Source organism: Protomyctophum bolini, assembly GCF_963924005.1.
Source record: "Protomyctophum bolini genome assembly, chromosome: 12".
Lineage (NCBI taxonomy): Eukaryota > Metazoa > Chordata > Actinopteri > Myctophiformes > Myctophidae > Protomyctophum > Protomyctophum bolini.
In genome coordinates, this window is record NC_137873.1 from 29,755,930 (window position 1) to 29,777,085 (window position 21,156).

Consider the following 21,156-nt stretch of genomic DNA (forward strand, 5'->3'; position numbering starts at 1 on the left):
CGCTCTGTGCAAATATTAGCTTGTCATTGACTCCCATGTTAGCGCGGCGGAAAGAATGACTCGTATCTCCTGATCCAGGGCGCTCTCCGTGGTGATGAATGGATCGATATGCTGGCGCTGCATTTCTGCTCCTCATCCGTCTCTCCCGCAAAATATGAACGCTTTTTGGAGTTTATATAAATATATTAAGATGATCGGGGATTATGAGCTCACTTTGTCAAGTCAATTTTTTTAAGAAAGTATTTCCGGTTCATGGCTTTCAGAGTAAAAGCGATCAGACTACTCTGGCACTATAAGGGCCTTTATTTTGATGCACGTTGGCGTACTCAATGTGTTAAGTTACTGTTTATTTTTTCTTATCTTTTTCCATTTATTTAACAGATTCCCATCTGACTGCCTAGTTTTTCACTAATCTTTGAAGAACCACCCGGCCGCCATCATCGTTCCGTTTCATGAAAATCTGCCTCAAAAGTTTGTCGTCGTGTTGAAAAATAATCCAAAATGCTGATCAACAACAAAGAGCGAAAGAGTAATGCTCCCGTTGCACGCCACCATGGCAATAGGAAGGCATTGGGCCTCAATTTCCTAGAAGCCTTAGCAAGCCAGTGCGACTGATCTTTTACCGGCGACGTCATCGGAACGCGCCACCTATCCCACCCGTACGTCTTAAAGGAGAATTTCGGACTAGAAGGCTTTCTTACCTTTATTTGTAGTTGTTACGTCCCCACCAAAGAGGTCCAGGTGGTATTTTGTGCAAAAACTCATTATTGGCTATTTCCCCTACCATAAGCCCTCAATGGGGCGTTGGGTTTTAGTGCTAATTTGCTTATTTTCATCGAAATAAGTAGTAAAGTGTGCCGCTTAGGATACTATTTACATTATGAAGAGAGGATATATTTAAAAGAAAAAAGATTTTCGAGCAATTGAAATAAGCGAATTAGCACATCGAGGGCTTATGGTAGTGGAAATAGCCAATAATGAGTTTTTGCACAAAATAACACCTAGACCACTTTGGTGGGGACGTAACAACTACAATCAAAGTAAGAAAACCTTCTAGTCCGAAATTCTCAGTTAAAACGTATTAAAAGCGTCGAATTAAACAATGAAAACATAACTTGTGGAACTCGTGATTGGGAGGGAAGCTGTTCTTCAACAATTAACTTGTGAAATTCGTGTTCACTGGGAGGGAATGTGTTAAAGAATTTCCCCTCTTTCTCCCAATGTAGTCATTATGCCAATTTCTGAATTCCCCATACATTTAGGTGTTTTAAGGCCTGTTGATGCTGCCTCAATCTGCCAGTGAGCAGCCCTCGCACATACCAAGAGCATGTGGAGGAACGCACTGGTCTAAAACAAATCCTGTAGTTTAGAATATTGTTACAACTTTACTGTTGGTTAAGTTGTTGTTCGAGCCTGCGAGCTACTGTAGCTCTGCATCTTAGTTGAGTGGGCGGCATAAAAGATGTATGTGGACGTGGAGGATACAGTATTATTGAGTATACTAGCAATAGGGGTTGGGGACATGTTCGCCAGTGCTTCTCAACCGTGAAACTTCTAATGTCACTTTTATCTCCCCATAACACTCCTTATTCCTTCCCCAAGCTTTAAAACCTGCTCAGCCCTTTTTAGACGCTTGTTTTTTTTGTTTTGTTTTACTGCAGTTATGTCATATTTTCATGTGCAAGATGCCCTCTAACTGCCCAAGTATAACCAATTGAATTGATAGATGCATACAGTGCCTCTTCACTTGACATGACAAAGACTGAGGCTGTCGGTAGTGCACTACCGGTAGTTGTTTGATTTATAATGCTTTGGGTGCTGTTGATGTTTGTGGATGTATGAATCTTTCTGATAGATAGAGGGATGGGGTGTCGGGGAGGAGAGGAGGGAAACGGTTACGCAACTCTAGATGATGTTGGTCTTTTCAGCTCCTAAAATGAACCTTGTGAGTATTATTTTAAATGAATAAATAACCTTCACTCAGGTATTGGAGGTTTCATGGTGCGCCAGAGGAGTCGTCCAGGACAGGGTCCCGGCAAGGCCAAGCGATCCCTGTGCAGGAAGGATTCTTCTGGCTCTGTATCGGAGAACCCTACAGGAAAGGACGAGGGTCAGTGAACACGTCATACATAATAGTTACACTTATCTCTGTAAAACGCTCTACTTGACTTTAGATTATTAAGCTCTGTGAGCTTTAAGAAAGAGACGACACAGGAATTGGTCATTTGTTTTTCTTTTCAAAATAATGTTGTACTTTTTGATGTTTTTTATTTGTATAAAGCGTGGACAGAGGCACTGCCTGATACACCTGTCGATGAGATCCCTCCTGGACCAGAGGTCCCAGAGAAGATCAAGAAACGCTACCGGAAAAAGAAGACCAAATTAGAGGAGGCTTTTCCCGCATACTTGCAGGTCTGTCACATGAACAGCAATAGCTGATACAAGTCTAGCTGAACAGCTGTAGCTAACTTTATTTCCTCTATGACCAGTTGACCAACTTGACCATGCATAAAGGTGATCTCGGGAGGTCTTTAACAATAACTATGTTGATGCAACAGCTTAGTAAAATAGGAAAAATATGTAAACATAAAATTAGAATTAAAAGTCTAGTATTATATAGTCTAGAGTATTTTTTTATATATATATAATTATAATCATGTAATCTACCCATCCATATACACTGATGATCTGCCACATAATCCCTCCCATGGCAAGGGGAGGTTCAGAATATGGAATACATTGCCTGGCAACCACTTAAAGATAGACCTTTGGTGCAGGGAATCCCCTTCTGTGTACTGAACAAAGAGGGGAATGGTATGGAGCTTTTCCACTGAGTATACTGTGCACCGATCGTCTTCTTCAAACGGCTCCTATCTTGCTTGCCAATTGACGTATGAGAGCTAAACTGGAGATGACTTTGAGACTCCCTTTCTCCAAGTCAGCATCTCAATGTCACCTTCTTTTGGCTAAAACATGGAGATATGTGAGTAGCATTAAGACACAGGCAGCTGTCAGTGTTGGTCTGTGTCCCACTGCGGTAGGGGGCGGAGGAAGAAGGGTTTGTTCAGTCTAAACGAAAGGGTCCACAGCAGAGAAGCGCATTTGATTAATTATTGAAACGGCGGCGCGTTAGGCTTTTAATGTCTCGGCACAGTGGGGAGCTGCAGTCACGTGTCTGGGTTTGAGCAATGTAGGCGACTGGCGGATACACGCAGTTGGGGGGTGGGGCGAGGTTGCTGAGACAAGTGGGGACAACAGTGACCCTGTTGGTCTCGATGCTTCTCCCTGTCACTTTGGTCATTTCTCATGGGCCCTCGCCTTGTGCGTGTGAATATTTAAACCCTAGGCCTCTACCAGAGAGGAGTGGTGTGCTTTCCCAAGTGAAGTCTCACGGGGGAGTGTCATGGATGACAGGTTGACAGCTCCTGTGGTACGGTGTCAATCCAGGGAATAGAAGTGACCCGTGTTGTGTGTTGTCATGGACAGGAGGCGTTCTTCGGGAAGGACCTGTTGGACAAGAGCAAGCAGAGCAGGCAGCAGGCAGCCAATTCCGGCTTATTGGAGGAAGGACGGGACCAGGCAGACAGGAAGCACCCCACCACCCGCTTCCTGGACCCCTCGTCGGACCCCCTGCTCAGCGCCTCAGCCACTCCCCTCTCTACTAGACCTGCGGTAGCACGTATGTACACGGACGCTGCTTAATTACTCCTGACAGCCATTACAGTTAAGAGACATGGTCCAGTGACCCGCTGGCATGTTCAAAGGACCATACCCCATCAATACATATCATTGTCTATTCACAGCTTCGGCCACACAGTACATGAACGTAGTCTGATTCCTTGTTATTTAATACAATGTAATTATTATTATACTATACTATGAGTAACTGAATTTTTGCAGTCATCAGGGACTGGATTATTTATTTATTTCCCCAAGATGCAGTTATTGACTAAAATACAACCAGTATGGTTAAACTACTAGCTGGGAGAGAACCTGGTTGGCATGTGAAATAGCCTAGTCATCGATGGGCTCTGACTCAGGCTGTTAAGGAATGAGCTGCGATCTGATTGCACTAAACCCTTAGTAAGCTTGTCTCATGGTTGCAGAAGGAGCGAGTGCATTATCCGGCAGCCGCAATCAGACAGGGGAGGGGCGGCAGCTGCTGGGGAAGGTGGGGGGGATTATGACACGCCACCGCCGCTCCGTTTCGCGGCAGTGTCGGTACGTTCGGCGTCCGCCGCTCCAGATGCCCCGAGAAACACTGCCAGCTGCCGCGGGTTGTTGTCGGCAATTGGCGGATACTCCACTTCTGATGCCGCTGCCAGAAAATACACTCGCTCTCTCTCCATGGTTGTCTCGTGGCTATGATCCACTATGATTACATGCTCAAAACAGTTTGAAATACAACTTTGTATACAACTTAGAAATCGCATCTTTAATCTACCAATTAGAGAATTAGCAGGGGTTTTTCTGCCTTCACTTCTTTCTACATGTCTGCTGTTTTAGCGCCCCTCACTGACTGCACAACGTCTAAGTATGACAACTATGATTTGTTTACTGTCACTGCTTTTTTTTTAAAGACATTTTTAAACCTTTACTGTAGGTCAAAGGCCTAAACAAGCGAAACTGCCAGTATAGGAATCAACTCAAAGGTTAGCTTTGTCAACACACTGTATTTTATTGGGCATCAAGGTGGCACAGAGTTAAACTACCATGGAGACTGGGGTCATGGTGCCTCCGGTTTGGCCGTGCACTCCAACAAACACATTTGGCCATGTTCACGGGGGTGAAGCCAACTGGGGAATGTGTTCTTTGTTGTTGCACTGGGGACTTCTACAAGTAAAATTGATTGTGGTGACTGTTCAGCTGTTGGAGTTGGGAGGGATAGCGGGGTCCTCCAGCCTCCACACACGTTACACTCTCCCGGAAAAACTGTGTGTGTGTGTTGACATGTGGTTGTCTACAAGTCAAATGGGCAACACTGTGTAAGACAATTCAACGCTGCTGCTTTCTTTGTAAACCAGTTGTAACCAACAACCAATAAAGTCTTAATATGCAGAGTACTTCCGGAGTGTATCATTTCCGGAGGAGCTCTGCATTCGCCTCACAGATTTTAGGCAGTGAATATCTAGACTGAGCCATACTACATGCAAATACACACTTTTTTTTCCCTGAATGAGTGGTGCCAACTCTAACCTCATGTCCATTTATCATTTACCATTGAATATGATTTTTGATTGCTTCATGTTATCTTCTCCATCTACAGAGACTTCTGAGGAACCATTAGTTGATCTGTGTGATGTTCTGAACACTGACGCAGACATCTTGGGAATGCTGGGGAAGGCGAGCAGTGACTCTGGTGCGTCAAATCCACATGAACTCTAGCGCCCCTATTCTTGGGCGTGAAAATAGCAGATCTACAAGCTCACAACGCGTTGCAACATGAATGATACGTTGTGAGCTTGTAGCTATTTATGGCAAAAAATATTTGGTATAAAGGGGGGGAAAGTAGGGGTTTTAGTATAGACCCCTGGAGGACACTGGTCAACAAACAAAGTATAATCTCACGGGCAGTCACAGTGGCAAGAAATGTTTAGCTTCTACACATCTAGCGGGGCGAAAACTTCCTCAGACAGCTAATTCCTTTTCTTTTCACCACATTTGTAGTTTTGAATGTCACATTATTTTGACTGTTATGTGGGTTTTCCCTTCTCGTTCACTTTTTGGTTTATCTTAATTTTTGCATTGTCTGAAGCGTGATTTTTGCCTGTTCTGTCTCCACTCTTTTTTCACTCATTTATATCTGGTTTTTGGGTTTTTGTAGGTCTTGATTTTTGCCCCTTCCAGGTTGACAGCTCACCTCCTCCTTTTGGTAAGGGTGCCATGGCCTACTCATCCCTTGCTTTACTGCATTCTTCCTCTCTTACTGTGTGTGCACGTGCGTGCGTGCGTGCGTGCAGTTGAGTAGTATGCATTATGTCCTGAGCCGCTTCCTACTAATCTTTGCACACAGGCACTGTCTCCTTCCTAATACATTACGAGAGCAATGTATTAGGAATTTGTGCTCAAACCAGTGATTTTAGTACAAATTCATGTCTTTCTGACCAACCAGAGATGCCTGAGAGATGTTTACAGAAACAGACCCTCAAGGACACACTCCCATTCAAACTCAAAGAAATATGCAATTTAGAGAACGAGAGGCCTAAGTAGACCTTCTTTCAATTTCTCTAGACTTTTTGCAATTTGGCAGAGAAAAGCTACGCAATTCCACTGAGGCCAATTTGTGTCTTTGGCTCTTTGTAACTAGTACTTTGTGTAACTTAAATGTAGTCTAGGTTGATACTGTATGTTTTTGCCTCAATACAAGTGTTGGGGAACTAACAGCTGTCGTTGTCGTTGTTCAGTGTTTGTGTTTTTGAAGTGCAGGAGAGAATTAGAAGCCAGCCACTGTAGAAAGAGTCTAAATAGTTCTCCAGTGATGGGCATCTCGAAGAATTTGCTAAGCTTGCTACATTGTTCATCATCTTTATTTAATCTGCTGGCAGTGCATTTATACATCTTTTCAAATGGGTTTTACCTCTAATTAGTTGAATTAATTCTTCAAATGTTGCTGAAGGTTGCATGTTTAAGGAGTGTAACGGCTGTTGGTAGGAGAGAGCAACGTAATTGAGGGGGCAGAACAATGTTTTTCTCTACAAGCGTTCAAGTGTTTATGTATCTTTGCTCAGAATGAATATGACCTGTCTGCCTCTTCATTGCTCCCAGAGCTCTCTTATTATATATGATGCCGGGACCCCTTAGGAGCCGTGATTTAGAATGTGCTGTTATGATTGCATTCCACAGTCTAGATTAGACAATTAAACGTGTTCTCACTTTAGGCCTATTTGTACACGTTGTTGACTGGTGCCTCATATGTGCATGTGTTGTTGTTGTTGTTTTTTCCGTGCGTCTGTGTGTTTGTTTCCACAGCAGGGCTTGACATTGGGCACATGGGAGACGGATCCCCAGGGCTTCACCACTCTCATTCTGGCCGACGAACACCTCGTGGCCTCCAAGAGGAACCTCTGGACGGCATCCTCAGCCCAGAGCTGGACAAGATGGTCACTGATGGTTAGTCTGGGACAAGGCACTTATCAAATCGTCTTGAAGTGCTGAAAATCCCACTGGCTTGCCCTTTGATGAGTTACTATGAATTACATGATGATTACTTAATAATTATCTGTTCTGTCTCTCCCATTCCTTTCATTGCTTGTTTCAGAATCAATTCTCAGCAAACTCTACAAAATTCCAGGTTTGTGTTTTAATGCTTTTCTATCAACATTTTGCATTTTCATCTGATCTTGTCAAACGCAAAGAGCATGTACTGCCCTAAAACCGTAATGTTATATGACATATGTCTTTCCCTGGTGCTGAGCCAAACTGCAAAGTACAGAAGAACAATTCAAAGGAAGGCCTTGCAACTCATGTTAAATGCTCTGATAAAAAGAAAGAATGCAACGTTTTGATCCATGTTGGATCTTTCTCACGTTAAATCCTATGCAGCATAAATGTCTGACCCTCTGCAGTGTTGCTAGCTCCTCTGTCACACGACAGTGTGTCTACGTAGGTGATGTGCCTCTTTAACCTCCTCCTGGTTCCCCCAGTTTCAGTTTGCTCGTCACCAGTTCCGGGTGTGTGACACAGTGCCTAGCCACCCTCATCCTTCTCTCCATAACCTTGTCTTTATCCTGTGAGAGGCCTCTGTAAAGGTCCAGGTTTCTGATATGGTCTGCCCAATTGCCAGGTTGCGTACCTGGAAAAGGGCCCTCCCCTGCTGTACTGTGAGCATCCATGACTCTACCCCGTACAGCAGTACTGATTCTACTGAGCCACAAACTGCCGCCTCTTGAGATGAATCCCATCTCAGATTTCGGCATTCCATACAAGGAATTCCAGGAACGTGCGCTCTGGACCTTCAGTTCCAGTTCTGTCGAGGGCGACTTAGACCAGGGACCAAGTCTACCTCGATTGCTACCTGACAGTAGCAATGGTTCTGTCCTTTGTGTTAAATGCCATTAGTGTTGTTTTCTTGGCATTGAGCTTGAGGCAGATCTTCCTGCCCTCCCATTCTCTGCTGTGTCCGAGACTAGGGCAATGTCCTTGCTTAGTCTGCCACGGGACCAGCATGAACTCCAGTGTCTCCTCCCTGTGACTGACAGTCTCAGGGCATGGTCCATTGCCACAATAAAGAGAAAGTAGGACAACCGCATGGGTCTGAATATTGGTTCAAGTCAAGATCACAGCTTTCCACAATCACAGCTTTCCACATCATCATCTCAGAAACACCACAGGCCCGGAGAATGTTCATGAGTGTATGTGTCAAGCTTTGTTTTCCGTGCTGGGCCGGGTTGTGTTGTGTTGTTCCGTGTTGTTGTGTATCCGCTGTCCGTGTAGATTCTGGACTCGCTGGGTTGTGATAGCCCTGCTGTGGGCAGGGTGACGCGTTGTTAGGTTGAAACGCAGAGGTTAGGCCTGGGCCGTGGCTCAGCGGTCCAGGCACCTTGGCCGGTAGCCCGAGTCTGGCATTGTGCCGCGGGTTTCGACTCCCGATCCAGACGGCCTTTACTGCACGTCACTCCCCCATCTCTTGCCCCCATTTCCTGTCAGCCTACTATCTGTCCCTCTATAAAAATATAAAATAAAGGCGAAAGCCACAAAAACAAACGCAGAGGTTAAGACAGTCAAGACGTATCACGCCGACAATTTCCAAATCACTTCCGCATACTCTGCATGCGTCACGGTCTAGGACTTGCCCAACTGATCTGTGGCCGAAGTGTGCATGCACAACTTGTTACCGGCTTAAATGTATAAATAGATTGTAATAAATCTCAACACGATCACAAAGAATTGTAATCCAATTGTGGCCCAAGAGTCGTGATAGAATTGAATCATGAGGTCCCTGGTGATGCCCACCCAGAGTAAAGAACGTTGGATGCCTGTATGGCTCAGCTTTTTATTACAAATTTAAGTCCATTATGGAAATAAAATGCCAAATCTTAGGTATGAAATTCATGACCTTGTTTCTTTTTTTTTTACCCTATATAAAATCGGACCATCTATTTCACCATTTCCCCCTAATGGCCTGCAATTACAGTTAAATCATCTGTACTTTCTACATCTGTATAGTTGCACCCTAGATCAGTGGTTCCCAAACACTGGGTCGGCACCCTTTTGTGTGTCGCTGACACTTTGTTATGGGTCCCCTTATTTTTTGTTTCCTAATTATTATTATTCCTTAATTATTGTTTCCAAACCTAAAACATAAAAATAAAGTTCATAGAAAAAAGTTCACAAGAAAAATTTAAGAATTTCCATAAATTTGAAAACGTGAAAGTAGTGAAAATATTAAATTGGCTATTTTCACTAGATTGGGTTCTTGGGTCTCGAGCTAAAGAGTTTGGGAAGCACTGCCCTAGATGAAGGGAAAAATCAATCTATAATTATTATCCGGTGCTGACTTGAATTGATCGTCTTTTGCAGAGTTGGAGGGTAAGGATGTAGAAGATCTCTTCACAGCAGTCCTGAGCCCCAGCACCAACCACCCACCACCGCAGGTGCCTCATCCCCATGGCCCAGGGTCCCTCTCTGCAACACCAGGCACCAGCATGCCTCACCCCAACACAGGTAAAACTGTCCATCAGTGCCGGGGTAGGGCTGCACAATTAATCATCATAACCAGGTTTTGATTAAACTTGATCAGTTTTAATATTGTTGCTATTGGAGCCTCCGTCTCATACGGATCTCTCTTGGATTGATCCGTAGCTGGACCTGGCTGACACGCTATGCTAATGCCGTACTGTTGGTTCACTGTGTGTGTGTCAGCATCAATAACACACACATGCAAGCTCTTCATGCGTTTGACATTTTATTCCACCATTCAGTGAGTACAGGTACAGCATCAGATCTGCGATTTCAGAAGCAAAAAGTATAATTAGAATAGATTACAGAAACGGATATTGTCAGACTATACCCTGGCAAACATTTCGCCTCCCAGTATTTGAATGTGCTGACGTACCTGCGGTCAAAGCCATTTGCCCTTCCGGTTCAATCCTCCCTCACCATGCCCGTGAACTTGACGCTTATGTTAACAACAGCGCCACCCCAAGGTTACATAAATGTGTTTGACATTAGTGGTCATTTGGCCCTTACAGTTGCTATTGACACTTTGGGTAGGTCATGTTATATAAGGTACTGTTAAGTGATCCGGACACAAACCACTACTAGCTACTGAGACTTTGGAGGCGTTAAATGGTTTGTTCAGAGTCAGACGAGCATTGGTGAGGAATGTCCACTAGATGTTTGTTTGGGTTCGAGTCCCGATCCCGACGAACTTTACTGTGTGTCTACCCCCCCATCTCTCTCCCCGTTTCCCTTCTACCTACTACATATATCAATATAGGCAATAAGCCCCCAAAAATATATTTAAAAAAAAAGGAAGGGGGAGTCCTCCTTTTCCATCCTTATGAAGAAGTAGCCTACTATTACCGTACAACAGTTTTTAGGTAGCGTAATCTTGCACATGGCGACATGACCAAACCGAAAAGCTATGCTATATTTGGCACAACACGCCGCACAGATGAGCTGCGTGTGCGGACGCATGCACGCATACATAGAGGCATAGGTCATGTTAGTATAGAGCGCCGCAGTCCCTCCCCCTTTCAGAAAAACGAGTGGCCCAGGAAATGAACCCCAATGCATTCTCCCATCGGCACTTCTAATATAATTTATTTAAAGACGGTTACGCCTCGGACAAAGCCAACTGGGATCGTGACAAATCATGACAATGAACACAATGTTTTGGGCCGATCAAATCATTAGAAAGAAGAAAAGAAAGTCAGGAGGCAACACTATTTGTTTTGTTTTTCGTCTTATAAATTATTTGATCGGCCCAAAACATTGTGTTCATTGTCATGATTTGTCACGATCCGAGTTGGCTTTGTCCGCGGCGTAACCGTCTTTAAATAAATTATATTAGAAGTGCCGATGGGAAAATGCATTGGGTTTTCATTTCCTGGGCCACTCGTTTTTCTGAAAGGGGGAGGGACTGCGGCGCTCTATAGGTCATGTTCTACTTGCCCAAAGCTCATGCCCACTTGCCCAAAGGCCATGCCCAATTTCCCGAAAGGTAAATTCTGATAGGTAAAATTGTAATTACCATTCATATTAACATGTTTTTTTAGTTTTACTTGTGAATTCTGGGGCAGTGAGATATGAACATACCTTGATAAAATGCCAATTATCTCAATAGCTATAGCTATACAATATGACTTATATTAAATTCCACAGACATCTTGTGTTGTGTTTATAGCAAACTAAAAGGTTTCCCCACTAAAAAAGGAATTGAAATACTGATCATGTGTCAAGCGTTGAAGGACACGATGCTTGCATCTTCCACAATGCAAATAATTTTTTGTTCGTGCCATAACTGTCACGGTATGGCATGGAAAAGACTGTAGAAAACACACAGGTGAAGTGTCCTCCTTGCTACTTGGCGACTGGTGAGTTCTGTGTACTGTATGCAGTGTGCTGCCACTGTATAGTAGTGCACACGCACACCAACGAAAACCTGGGGCAAACAATGCACGCCACCTACTGACCAAAACATGGGCCAAACAAACAAAGGTGTGAAGCATAAACCGATGCTCAAGCTGTAAATGTGTTTCTTTCTTGTAGGGAATCCCATGTTTCCAAGAATGCCTAACGGCATGATGGGACAAAACCAGCGGTTCACTCCGAATTCAGGAGCAGGGCCATGCATCCCAGAAAATTTCTCCCCCCTCCACCGTATGCCTTTCACTGACAATCCAAGGTAATTCCACCTCTGTTCTTGTAAATTATTATATAATAATGAAATAATGTATGCTGTATTTCCTTCAGATTTAAGTTTCGCTGAGCATAGTGATTTCAGCAGAACATAAAAGTTGGACTCCTCATCTTTTGCAGGGACAGGAAGTTCAATCAGGTCAGTCCATGGCCCTCTCCCACCCATGGCTCAGGCCCCACCCCTCCTGGTTCTCTGGCCGAGGGGGAGACCGAAGCCATGTCCAATGCCCAGAGAAGTACACTGAAATGGGAAAAGGAGGAAACTCTGGGAGAGCTTGCAACCGTAGCACCAGTCCTGTATACCAACGTCAACTTCCCCAATCTCAAGGAAGAATTCCCTGGTGAGTTAATTGTTTTTTACCCAGATAGGCCCCCTAAAATCTACATTTTCATTCCATGTTCCAGATCATACAGTTTTTCCTTTTTGACGATGCTTGAGTATTAATCCAAGCATATCTGCTGTGCTATTACACAAGATTAGACACTTTTCTTCATAAAGACTTCTCTGTTGGCCTTGACAACCCTTCTTCTTTTTTTCTCAACAGACTGGTCTACAAGAGTCAAGCAAATTGCTAAACTATGGAGGAAAGCAAGTTCACAAGACAGGGCCCCATATGTGGTAAGTAAGATCATTATAATATGTCTGAGATTGCTTGTCATCTCCAAGTCTGAATTAACTAGAAACATGACAAACCTCAAACTGTGACTGGTGTTTATCCTGCCACTTTATTATTATTCAAAAGGCAGACTGGCCCCCTTGCCTCTTGCCAATGCAATCTGAAATCCAGCTTTTTACAGATGAACCAATTAAAAGAGGAAGCAGTGCTCAGTGTTAGAGCTCACTGCGGTCTCTGTAATTAAGTTCACGAGAGAAGTAATTTTATCTGGCAGTAGCCATGTTTTAAAGACTTATTCTTGATTAAATCTACCCTGCTTTAGTTCTTCCTAAGGTGACTTTGGCCGGCCCTGACTGATAATCTTTTTTTTGTGTCTGCCTTTCTCTTGTTTCTGTGGCGTGCCTGTGTGTGTGTGTGTGTGTGTGTGTGTGTGTGTGTGTGGGATGTGTTTCTGTATTGCCTTTGTGTGCATCTATAATTTTGTTCTGCAGCAAAAGGCAAGGGATAACCGAGCTGCCCTGCGCATCAACAAAGTCCAGATGTCCAACGAGACGGTCAAGAGGCACCCACCACAGCAGCAGACCCCTGAGGTGTTTGACCCCAACATACCACTAGACACAGAACTGCTCTTTAAGGACCCTTTGAAACCCAAAGAGTCAGAGCATGAACAAGAGTGGAAGTTTAGACAGGTAAGAGAGTATGTAGTGAAGTCAGGGAATGCAGCGGCAGGTTTGCTAGTGTTAAGACGACAGAAAGGTGCTTCAGAAAGGCCCCCCCCAGAGACAACTGCACCATCCCCTACATAGTCTGTCCAGTTTGTCTGGTTAGGATGTTGGACTGAAAGCATTGTTTGCATTCCTTTTGAAGTCTAATACCTACCTCCTTTTCATTGTGGTCCTTCACCAGCAAATGCGGCAGAAGAGCAAACAGCAGGCGAAGATTGAAGCCACACAGAAACTGGAGCAAGTAAAGAATGAGCAGCTCCAGCTGCAACAGCAGTCAGGCAGCTTGTCTGATGGAGACGGCAACAACAGTGGGAACCAGAGCCCCGCCTCCCAGCCTAGCAATGGCAGCATGTCCCCCATGGGACATGCTGGGACAGGAGGCAAGGAGGGCTTCGCCAGGCCACAGCTTCCTGGGACTCCCACTTCAGGGCCCCCTGAGGATGTGTTCTTGCGGCCCCCTCCTCCACCTCCATCAGGCCTCTCCTCCCAGCCCCAGTCCCCTCAGGTCTTCTCCCCTGGTTCCTCCGGCTCGAGACCCTCCTCACCATGGGACCCTTATGCTAAAATGGTGGGCACGCCAAGACCGCCGGCTCTAGTGCCGAATGCATGTCGCAGAATATCTATGGAGTCTGGCAAATCTCCCACCTCCATGATGGAGCAACAGGACCGAGGGAGACCTTCTCCTGCTCATGAGTCCTTTGGCTCACCCACATCCATGAGCAGTGACCCTTATGCCAAGCCTCCCGACACTCCGAGACCAGTTGGTGAGATGGACCCTTTCTTGAAACCCATGGGTCCCCCCCGGTCGAGTCAAGCTGCCCAGGGGAGACCTCCAATGGGTTCCCCGAATAGAGACCCTTACTCTAGACCTATGATCAGAAACGAAGTCTATCAGCGCATGGCTCAGAACAGAATGATCCTGTCTGACCCTTACTCTCGGCCTTTACTAGCTCCTATCCCTGGTAGCAACGAGTCCGGCTCGGTCCCTCTTTTTAAAACCCCCATGCCCCCTCCCCAGGCTCAGGACCCCTTTAACCGACCAGGGCCGCATGGCACTGACAGGTTCTCCCAGAGTCAACAGAATGACCCCTACGCTCAGCAGCCTCACACCCCTAGGCCGTCTGGGAATGACAGCTTCACCAGTCCTCCCAGAATGGGCCAGCATCACCCTCAGGGCAACCCATTCGCTCAGCCAGGACCAATGACACAGATGTCCAGGAATCCTTATGCTCACGCACCTTCTACCCCAAGACCTGACCACTATACCTATGACCCCTTCGCCCAACCTTCTGGACCCACCAAGCCCGCCACGGACCCCTACGCTCAAGCTCCCGGAACCCCTCGGCCCATGAATGAGGCAAGTGGCCAATCACGGCCATTCTTTGAGACCTATGCCCGACCGCCCGGCACCCCGCGCCCACATGACAACTACGGACAGCAGTCGAACACCCCTAGTCCCTCTTCAGACCCTTACTCACAGGCCCCTTCAACTCCTCGCCCCGGTGTCATGAATCAGTTCAGTCATCCCTCTCACGGTGGTCAAAGAATGTCTCCGTCCCACTCGGTGGACCCCTACGCCCAGCAACCCAACACCCCACGGCCAGCTGTCGGTGAAAGGTTCTCCAAGTCTCCAGGTAGCCAAAGGGTGCCCATGGACCCATATAGCAATGCTTCCGGGTCACAGAGGCCAGGGAGTGGTGACATGTTTCAGCCAGGGGCTCCCAGACCGATGCTCAACGATCCCTATGCCCAGCCGCCAGGGACCCCCAGGCCTGGTATGGGGCCCGATGGACTCAACAGGCAAGGGCCGAGACCAGGGCCAATGGGGAACCAGGATCCATTCTCTCCACCTCAAGTCAGGCTACAAGAGCCCTACCCTCATACCGGCTCACAGACACCAAAACACCCCGGCATGCCAGAAGATGGATTTACTCAGTCTCCTTCCAGGAGACCCAATCAGACGCCAGTCCATGACCCTTTTGAACAGACCCCCATGACACCTCGGCCGCAGGCGGCCGAGAAAATGGAAATGAAGGATCAGTCGGGCATGGGTAACGGTGGCAATGCCCTGCAAGACCCTGGCCAGTTGTCAAACAACCCCTCGATGTCAGGCCCGTCCTCTGAGGTTCAGAGTGTTCCCTTGGCTGACAGCGAGGAAAGACTCAGACAGGTACGTGCACGTTGCATTTTGTGTTCAACTTGCTTGTTCGGACTGATCGCAGCAAGATCGTTGTTTTCATGTTCATATTGACCGAGGTATTATGTTGTTTTCATTAGGACATGCTAATAACATTCCATAGGGCTGGACGGCACATGGACAAATAACATCGTCAACTTGTGACAGGCATTGTCCCCTTGAGTAAAAGATGAACTATTTGTCAAATATTTAAGGTGTTTTTAAATTTACATTTATACTTATAGTGGTCAATTATAACGAATTAAATCATATTTGGCTCATTAGCCAGGGATCCTTTTAAGTTTACATAGTGTATATTGAGCCGTCATAGTATTGTTTAGTCCAGCAGTCGATTTTCCAGCAGTCGAATTTGATTCTTTTTTTTTTTTTTTTTTTTAAGTGCATTAATCAAGTTGTAAGAAAAGAAACATTCATTATAAATGAGGTTTTATTGTAGGGGAAAACACAATAATAACGTATTGCAGTTTTTCAACAAGCTTTCGATAAATTGCTTGCACTTACAAATTGACACGTCGCTTTGCATCTTGTAGCGGCAGCGAATTCGGGAGCTGCTCCTGAAGCAGCAACAACAGAGGAGCGTCCTCCGCCAGGAGAGACTCCCCCAGGACCCCGCCGGTGGCATGGCCCCAGGAACACCTCGGCCCTGGCCCCAGGAGGGCCCTGGGCAGCAGAGTGACATGTTCAGTAGGCCCCCTCCACCCTATCCTGGACAGGGACCCATGAGGGGCCCCATGAGGTTCCCTGGGCCTTTCCCTGGTGACCAACGTGGCCCTTTCCCTATCGAGGGGCCCAATTCCAGGGCTCCTCATCCTGGAGACCCTGCACTGAGACATCAGGGGCCAAGGTTTGTCATTTTGTTCTCGTATTGCACTTATTTTAGACATTTTGAATGAGCTACTGTTTATGTAATAGAGAATCGGGCTGGGTAAAATAATACACTTTCAAATTAATAAGATTGATTTTGAAATTATTTTGTGTACCGGTAATCATGTTTCGTTGTACAAAGGAAGGCTGGACTGCAAGAGCAGATGCCATGCCAGCCCTATAAATGTGAAAGTCTGTTGACTTACTGACATTATGCCATTGGTCAGCTGACTAAGTGTTGGAGTTTCCCCATGCGCCATGGCTCTTTAAAAGTTATTCAGTGCGAACAGTTTTCTATTACATCATCAGGGGCCATTTGCAGTGGCTCCACAGTCTTCAGTAACGCCCGCAGGGGGGTCTTCAATTGACTTACATCCTCGGCCTTGTCAAACGTTGTTTCAAATGGTCGTAGTAAGACGGTCTGAATTGTCTGAATATGTGGGACTAACGGGACAACAGATTAAAAAGAGCAGTTCTGCACGAAGTGGGGCAGCAGACAATTTATTGTGAGTGGTTAGCTAATAAAATGTAGGCATATGGAGAGCGTAGATGAAGGGTGTCAGATCGATTATGGATAAAAGAAATTCACTCATTTCTCATGCTGATTGAAGGAGTAGTTCAACCAAATAATTACTTTCCTATCATATACTCACCCTGTGATAGCTCGAATATGGAGAATTTTAGTTTGTATAAGAAGAATATTTACTTCTACTTCCAAGCTAAATCGTTCTCATGCACGAATGATGCACACACCTGGACGCCCATTTGATCCTTGCAGGCACGCCAGACGCATTCTTCACTTGTCCGTGTCACCTTTTGAACTGGACAACTTGTTTTAGTGTCCCCACCGCAGATGGGGACACTAAAACAGTGTCTATATATTGAATCAAATCAGATCGAATCAGAAGATATTTGTGAATACCCAGCCCTATTTAAGAAACAATCACAGCATCATTACTTTAAAACATTTTTTATTTACTTTTAGGTTTGCATTTCCACCCAGTGGTCCAGTACCACATGGCAGCCAGGAATTCTTTGCTCGAGGTCCTCATCCGATGCAAGACGTCCCCCTCCAGATGAGACGGCCCATGCCTATGGACATGGCCCGGCCTATGGGAGGGAACCCCGCTGGGCTGCCGCAGCACTTCCCTCCTCGCGGGATGCCCGTGCAGCAGCACAACATAATGGGCCAGCCTTTCATCGAGCTACGGCACAGGGCTGCAGAGAACAGGCTTCGCATGCCCTTCGCCCCCGGTGGTATGCAAGGGAACAACATGGACCCCAACATGCTGGCACATAGACACCCCCCTGGCTTCATGGGTGGACCCGAGTTTAGGTTTCCTTCCAACCAAGGGCAACGGATGATGGACCCAATGGGAAACCAGCTCCACCTGTCGGCCAGCATGGACAATTTACACCAACAGCCCCAAATACCAGGGAGCAACATGCCTAAACAATCTCTACTGATGAGATCGATGAGTCAGCCAGTTACAAGTGAGTCCCATATGGCATCAATGATGCTGCATACTCCCTCTACAGGGCACTCTGAGTCGGGTAGCTGTGAGGGCGTGGAAGAGAAACTGGACACGGAGGAGTCTGCGGTCAAAGATCTGGAGGACGTAGAGGTGAAAGACTTGGTTGATGCTGACTTGGATAACCTTAATTTGGATGCGGAGGATGGCAAAGACTTAGACCTGGAAACGAACGACCTACACCTCGACGACTTCCTTACATCTGGCAAGTTCGACATCATTGCCTACACGGACCCTGACCTCGATGACATCAAGAAAGACCTGTTCAACGAGGAGTTGGATCTGAGTGACCCGATGGACGATAACAACGATACCACAGACATCCAGAAGGCTCTGTCTGAGAAGAAACACACAAACTCTGGGAGCTCGTGTACTTCAATGTCGGTAATGGCAAAGTCAGAGGACTCAGACATGCACTCTTCTGAAGTCAAACAAGAACATAGCGGGAGTTATGGCTCGACTCCTGTGGTACCCAGGCTGGAGATCAAAACCGAGGCAAAAGATGGTCAGAATGCTGCAGAGGTGACAGACCAGCGAGCGGCCGGAAGCAACATAACTGCCAACCAGCAGGGAGCGTTACCTGACTCCACCCCGGTCCTCTCTAGTTTACTCATTAAGCAGCAGCCGGAAGACCACTTATTAAACCCAATGGGTGAATCTGTCACTCAGGGCAACAACCTCCTGCCCCAGCAGAACCAGGCCATTGACGCTCAGCATTCCTCCGGACACGCAATGGGCCAAGCCACAGCCGACCCCGCCACCGCCGCCTCGGGGGAAGCGCCGATGGCCGGGTTTGTGTCGGAACATCAGCTGGGGCTGTCCCCCGGAGTGGACCAGGGCCCTCTGACCCAAGCGCAGCAGGCCATGCTGAACTCGGCCATGAGCCAGCAGGGCCAAGGACTGCACCGGCCGCTGCTCCTGGAGGAGCAGCCTCTCCTCTTACAGGATCTCCTGGACCAGGAGAGACAGGAGCAGCAGCAGCAGAGACAGATGCAGGCCATGATACGACAGCGCTCCAGTGACTCCTTCTTCCCCAACATCGGTAAATGATATGATGATACTCAGAGCAATAATAGTGAATAATAACCCATTTAGACCTGAGTTAAAAACATTCACTTTGAAAGAATATATATATTCAAAGATTTGCGCCACATTTTTATGATTTTTCAAAAATATCAGACCTACAAGCTCGTAGCGCGCCACTCGGTGGAGCGCTATGAGCTTGTAGATCTGATATTTTTCAATAGCTAAAGCATATCATAATGCTAACACCACAAAAGGGGTTCCCGCCCAAAATGCGATAATAATAGTGTGCAATAATAGTGATTGTGGTTATTATCGGCCAGTCGTAATGTGAAGTGTTTCTGTTAAAAGGGGTTTGAAACGCAGCACAATTGGCACATTATCACCAGTAATTCTCTCTGAAAAGCCACTGTACTTTTTTTTTTGTCAATTGCAGATTTTGATGCCATCACTGACCCGATTATGAAGGCCAAGATGGTTGCACTGAAAGGCATCAATAAAGTAATGGTCCAGAACAACATGGGAATGACACCAATGGTCATGAACAGGTAAAACACATGATTGGTGTTTGGTTGTGTGTTTATGGTATAGCAGGCTATAGACTTGCAGGTTATATAGAATCAAAGGTTTTATGGTCTTGACACACCTGGGTCCTGGATGGCTGGATTCTAGGCTTTTTGTAAATCTCTATGGGGGGAAATGAATGGCCGATTTTTCAGTGGGTCCAGACCACTGCTATTGCTCTACTGCATGATTCAGCTAGTTTCAATAATGGCATCGTTCCATTAATTCATTCAAACCTTTATTTATTCTCGAGAGACATTGAGGTTTCCCTCATTTGCAGTGTCGTCGATTTGATTGATTTTGATTTGATTTGATATTTTATTAAGTCTTCCTGGGGTCCACATAAGAATCAACATTCCAGTACACATACAATTACAAGTACACAATTGTTAAAAAGTCAGTATTCAACACATTAGTTCGGATGACAGCAAATAGAAATTGCTAAAATTACAAGTGAGAGCGGAAAAATTAATAAAAAAACACTATCAAATGGAATTTTAGATGCTTTTTAAATGTTAATTTACTGTAAATGCAACAGAGGTTTCGAGGCAGGTTATTCCAAAGTGACAATGATCTATAAATAAATGATTTATACTGGAACCTCTAGTATCATGATCATCATATTACTAAAAACAGAATCTATGAAAACAGGACAACATAAGAGTATCAAAGGATAACCTATTCTCAACTGTAGAAATACTGTAGCGATATAGTACAACATAATACAACATTTTTTCAAAGCAATAAACAATAAAACAACAAAACGGAACAGCAACATTTCCTCATTGTGTGATCTAATACATGTTTAAAAACCTGTTTGTTTTGGAAAGTTGAATGAGCTGTACAGTACAAAGAAATGCCCTTTTAAAGTGTGCTTTTGTGTCTTTTCACAGGTTTCCTCCTCAAGGTCCTGTAGCACCATGTCCTGAAAGTGCTCCCCTACCCCCACAAGTGGTTGGACAGGTAATTAAAGCCTTTGTCCACCTGCATATTATTACATTTCCATATACACCAATCGCAAGAAGAATGAACACGGCATCTAACAACTTGTGTCCACTTTTAAACACAGGATGGCAAGCTGACACAAGTATCAAGGCCCAATCCTCCTAACTTTGGACCCGGTTTTGTCAGTAAGTCCTTCAATTATGTGCCTCCTTAGCTCTTTTCCCCCCCTCTCCTTTTTTAGTTTTAAGGTACTTATATACCGTATATATATATATGTCAGGGCTGGTGATGTCTGAATGTTTCTTCATTTTATTTTATACTGTCAAGCTCAATAACAAAGGAGCCTTTGTCTATTTTTTTTTTAGACAACGCTCAGAGGGCTCAGTACGAGGAGTGGCTCCAGGAAACGCAGCAACTACTTCAGATGCAGCAGAAGTTTCTGGAAGAGAAGATCGGAGCTCACAGGAAATCCAAGAAGGCCCTGTCAGCCAAGCAGAGGACGGCGAAGAAGGCCGGACGGGAGTTCCCAGAGGAGGACGCTGAGCAGCTCAAACATGTCACGGAGCAGCAGGGTGTAGTGCAGAAACAACTGGAGCAGGTAAACGCTCAGGCTGTCAAAAGTCAAACTCTCTGAAGCGTGCAGGGTGGCTGGCTGCCCCCGAGCTAGGACAAAGTCATCTCACCTTAGCTTTAGCTTTGAATAGACGTCATCTTTTATACATCTTTCCTCTGTGAAGTACGTGTCTTGTCATACAATTTAGGCATTTTGTAGACGCTCTTGTCAAGAGGGACGAGATCAGAACCAAACAAACAGGGCAAATGGACAA

General features: G+C 45.7%; 1 protein-coding gene across 5 annotated transcripts in view; it reads left to right on the forward strand.

The window, feature by feature from the left end:
- LOC308326352 (histone-lysine N-methyltransferase 2C-like) overlaps window positions 1–21,156 on the forward strand; it is a 94,568-nt gene that overhangs the window by 56,778 nt on the left and 16,634 nt on the right. For 3 of the 5 annotated variants that reach the window (XM_080779160.1, XM_080779162.1, XM_080779164.1), the window contains 19 exons: window positions 1,985–2,110; window positions 2,282–2,412; window positions 3,487–3,679; window positions 5,267–5,359; window positions 5,825–5,872; window positions 6,970–7,110; window positions 7,259–7,291; window positions 9,520–9,663; window positions 11,713–11,848; window positions 11,983–12,203; window positions 12,408–12,481; window positions 12,971–13,168; window positions 13,386–15,374; window positions 15,932–16,245; window positions 17,251–18,839; window positions 19,257–19,368; window positions 20,278–20,347; window positions 20,454–20,514; window positions 20,695–20,927. In XM_080779160.1, coding sequence (XP_080635286.1) covers window positions 1,985–2,110; window positions 2,282–2,412; window positions 3,487–3,679; window positions 5,267–5,359; window positions 5,825–5,872; window positions 6,970–7,110; window positions 7,259–7,291; window positions 9,520–9,663; window positions 11,713–11,848; window positions 11,983–12,203; window positions 12,408–12,481; window positions 12,971–13,168; window positions 13,386–15,374; window positions 15,932–16,245; window positions 17,251–18,839; window positions 19,257–19,368; window positions 20,278–20,347; window positions 20,454–20,514; window positions 20,695–20,927 — 5,906 coding nt within the window. The remainder of the gene's footprint in view (window positions 1–1,984; window positions 2,111–2,281; window positions 2,413–3,486; window positions 3,680–5,266; window positions 5,360–5,824; window positions 5,873–6,969; window positions 7,111–7,258; window positions 7,292–9,519; window positions 9,664–11,712; window positions 11,849–11,982; window positions 12,204–12,407; window positions 12,482–12,970; window positions 13,169–13,385; window positions 15,375–15,931; window positions 16,246–17,250; window positions 18,840–19,256; window positions 19,369–20,277; window positions 20,348–20,453; window positions 20,515–20,694; window positions 20,928–21,156) is intronic. The other 2 variants (XM_080779163.1, XM_080779161.1) reach the window with 2 other exon arrangements.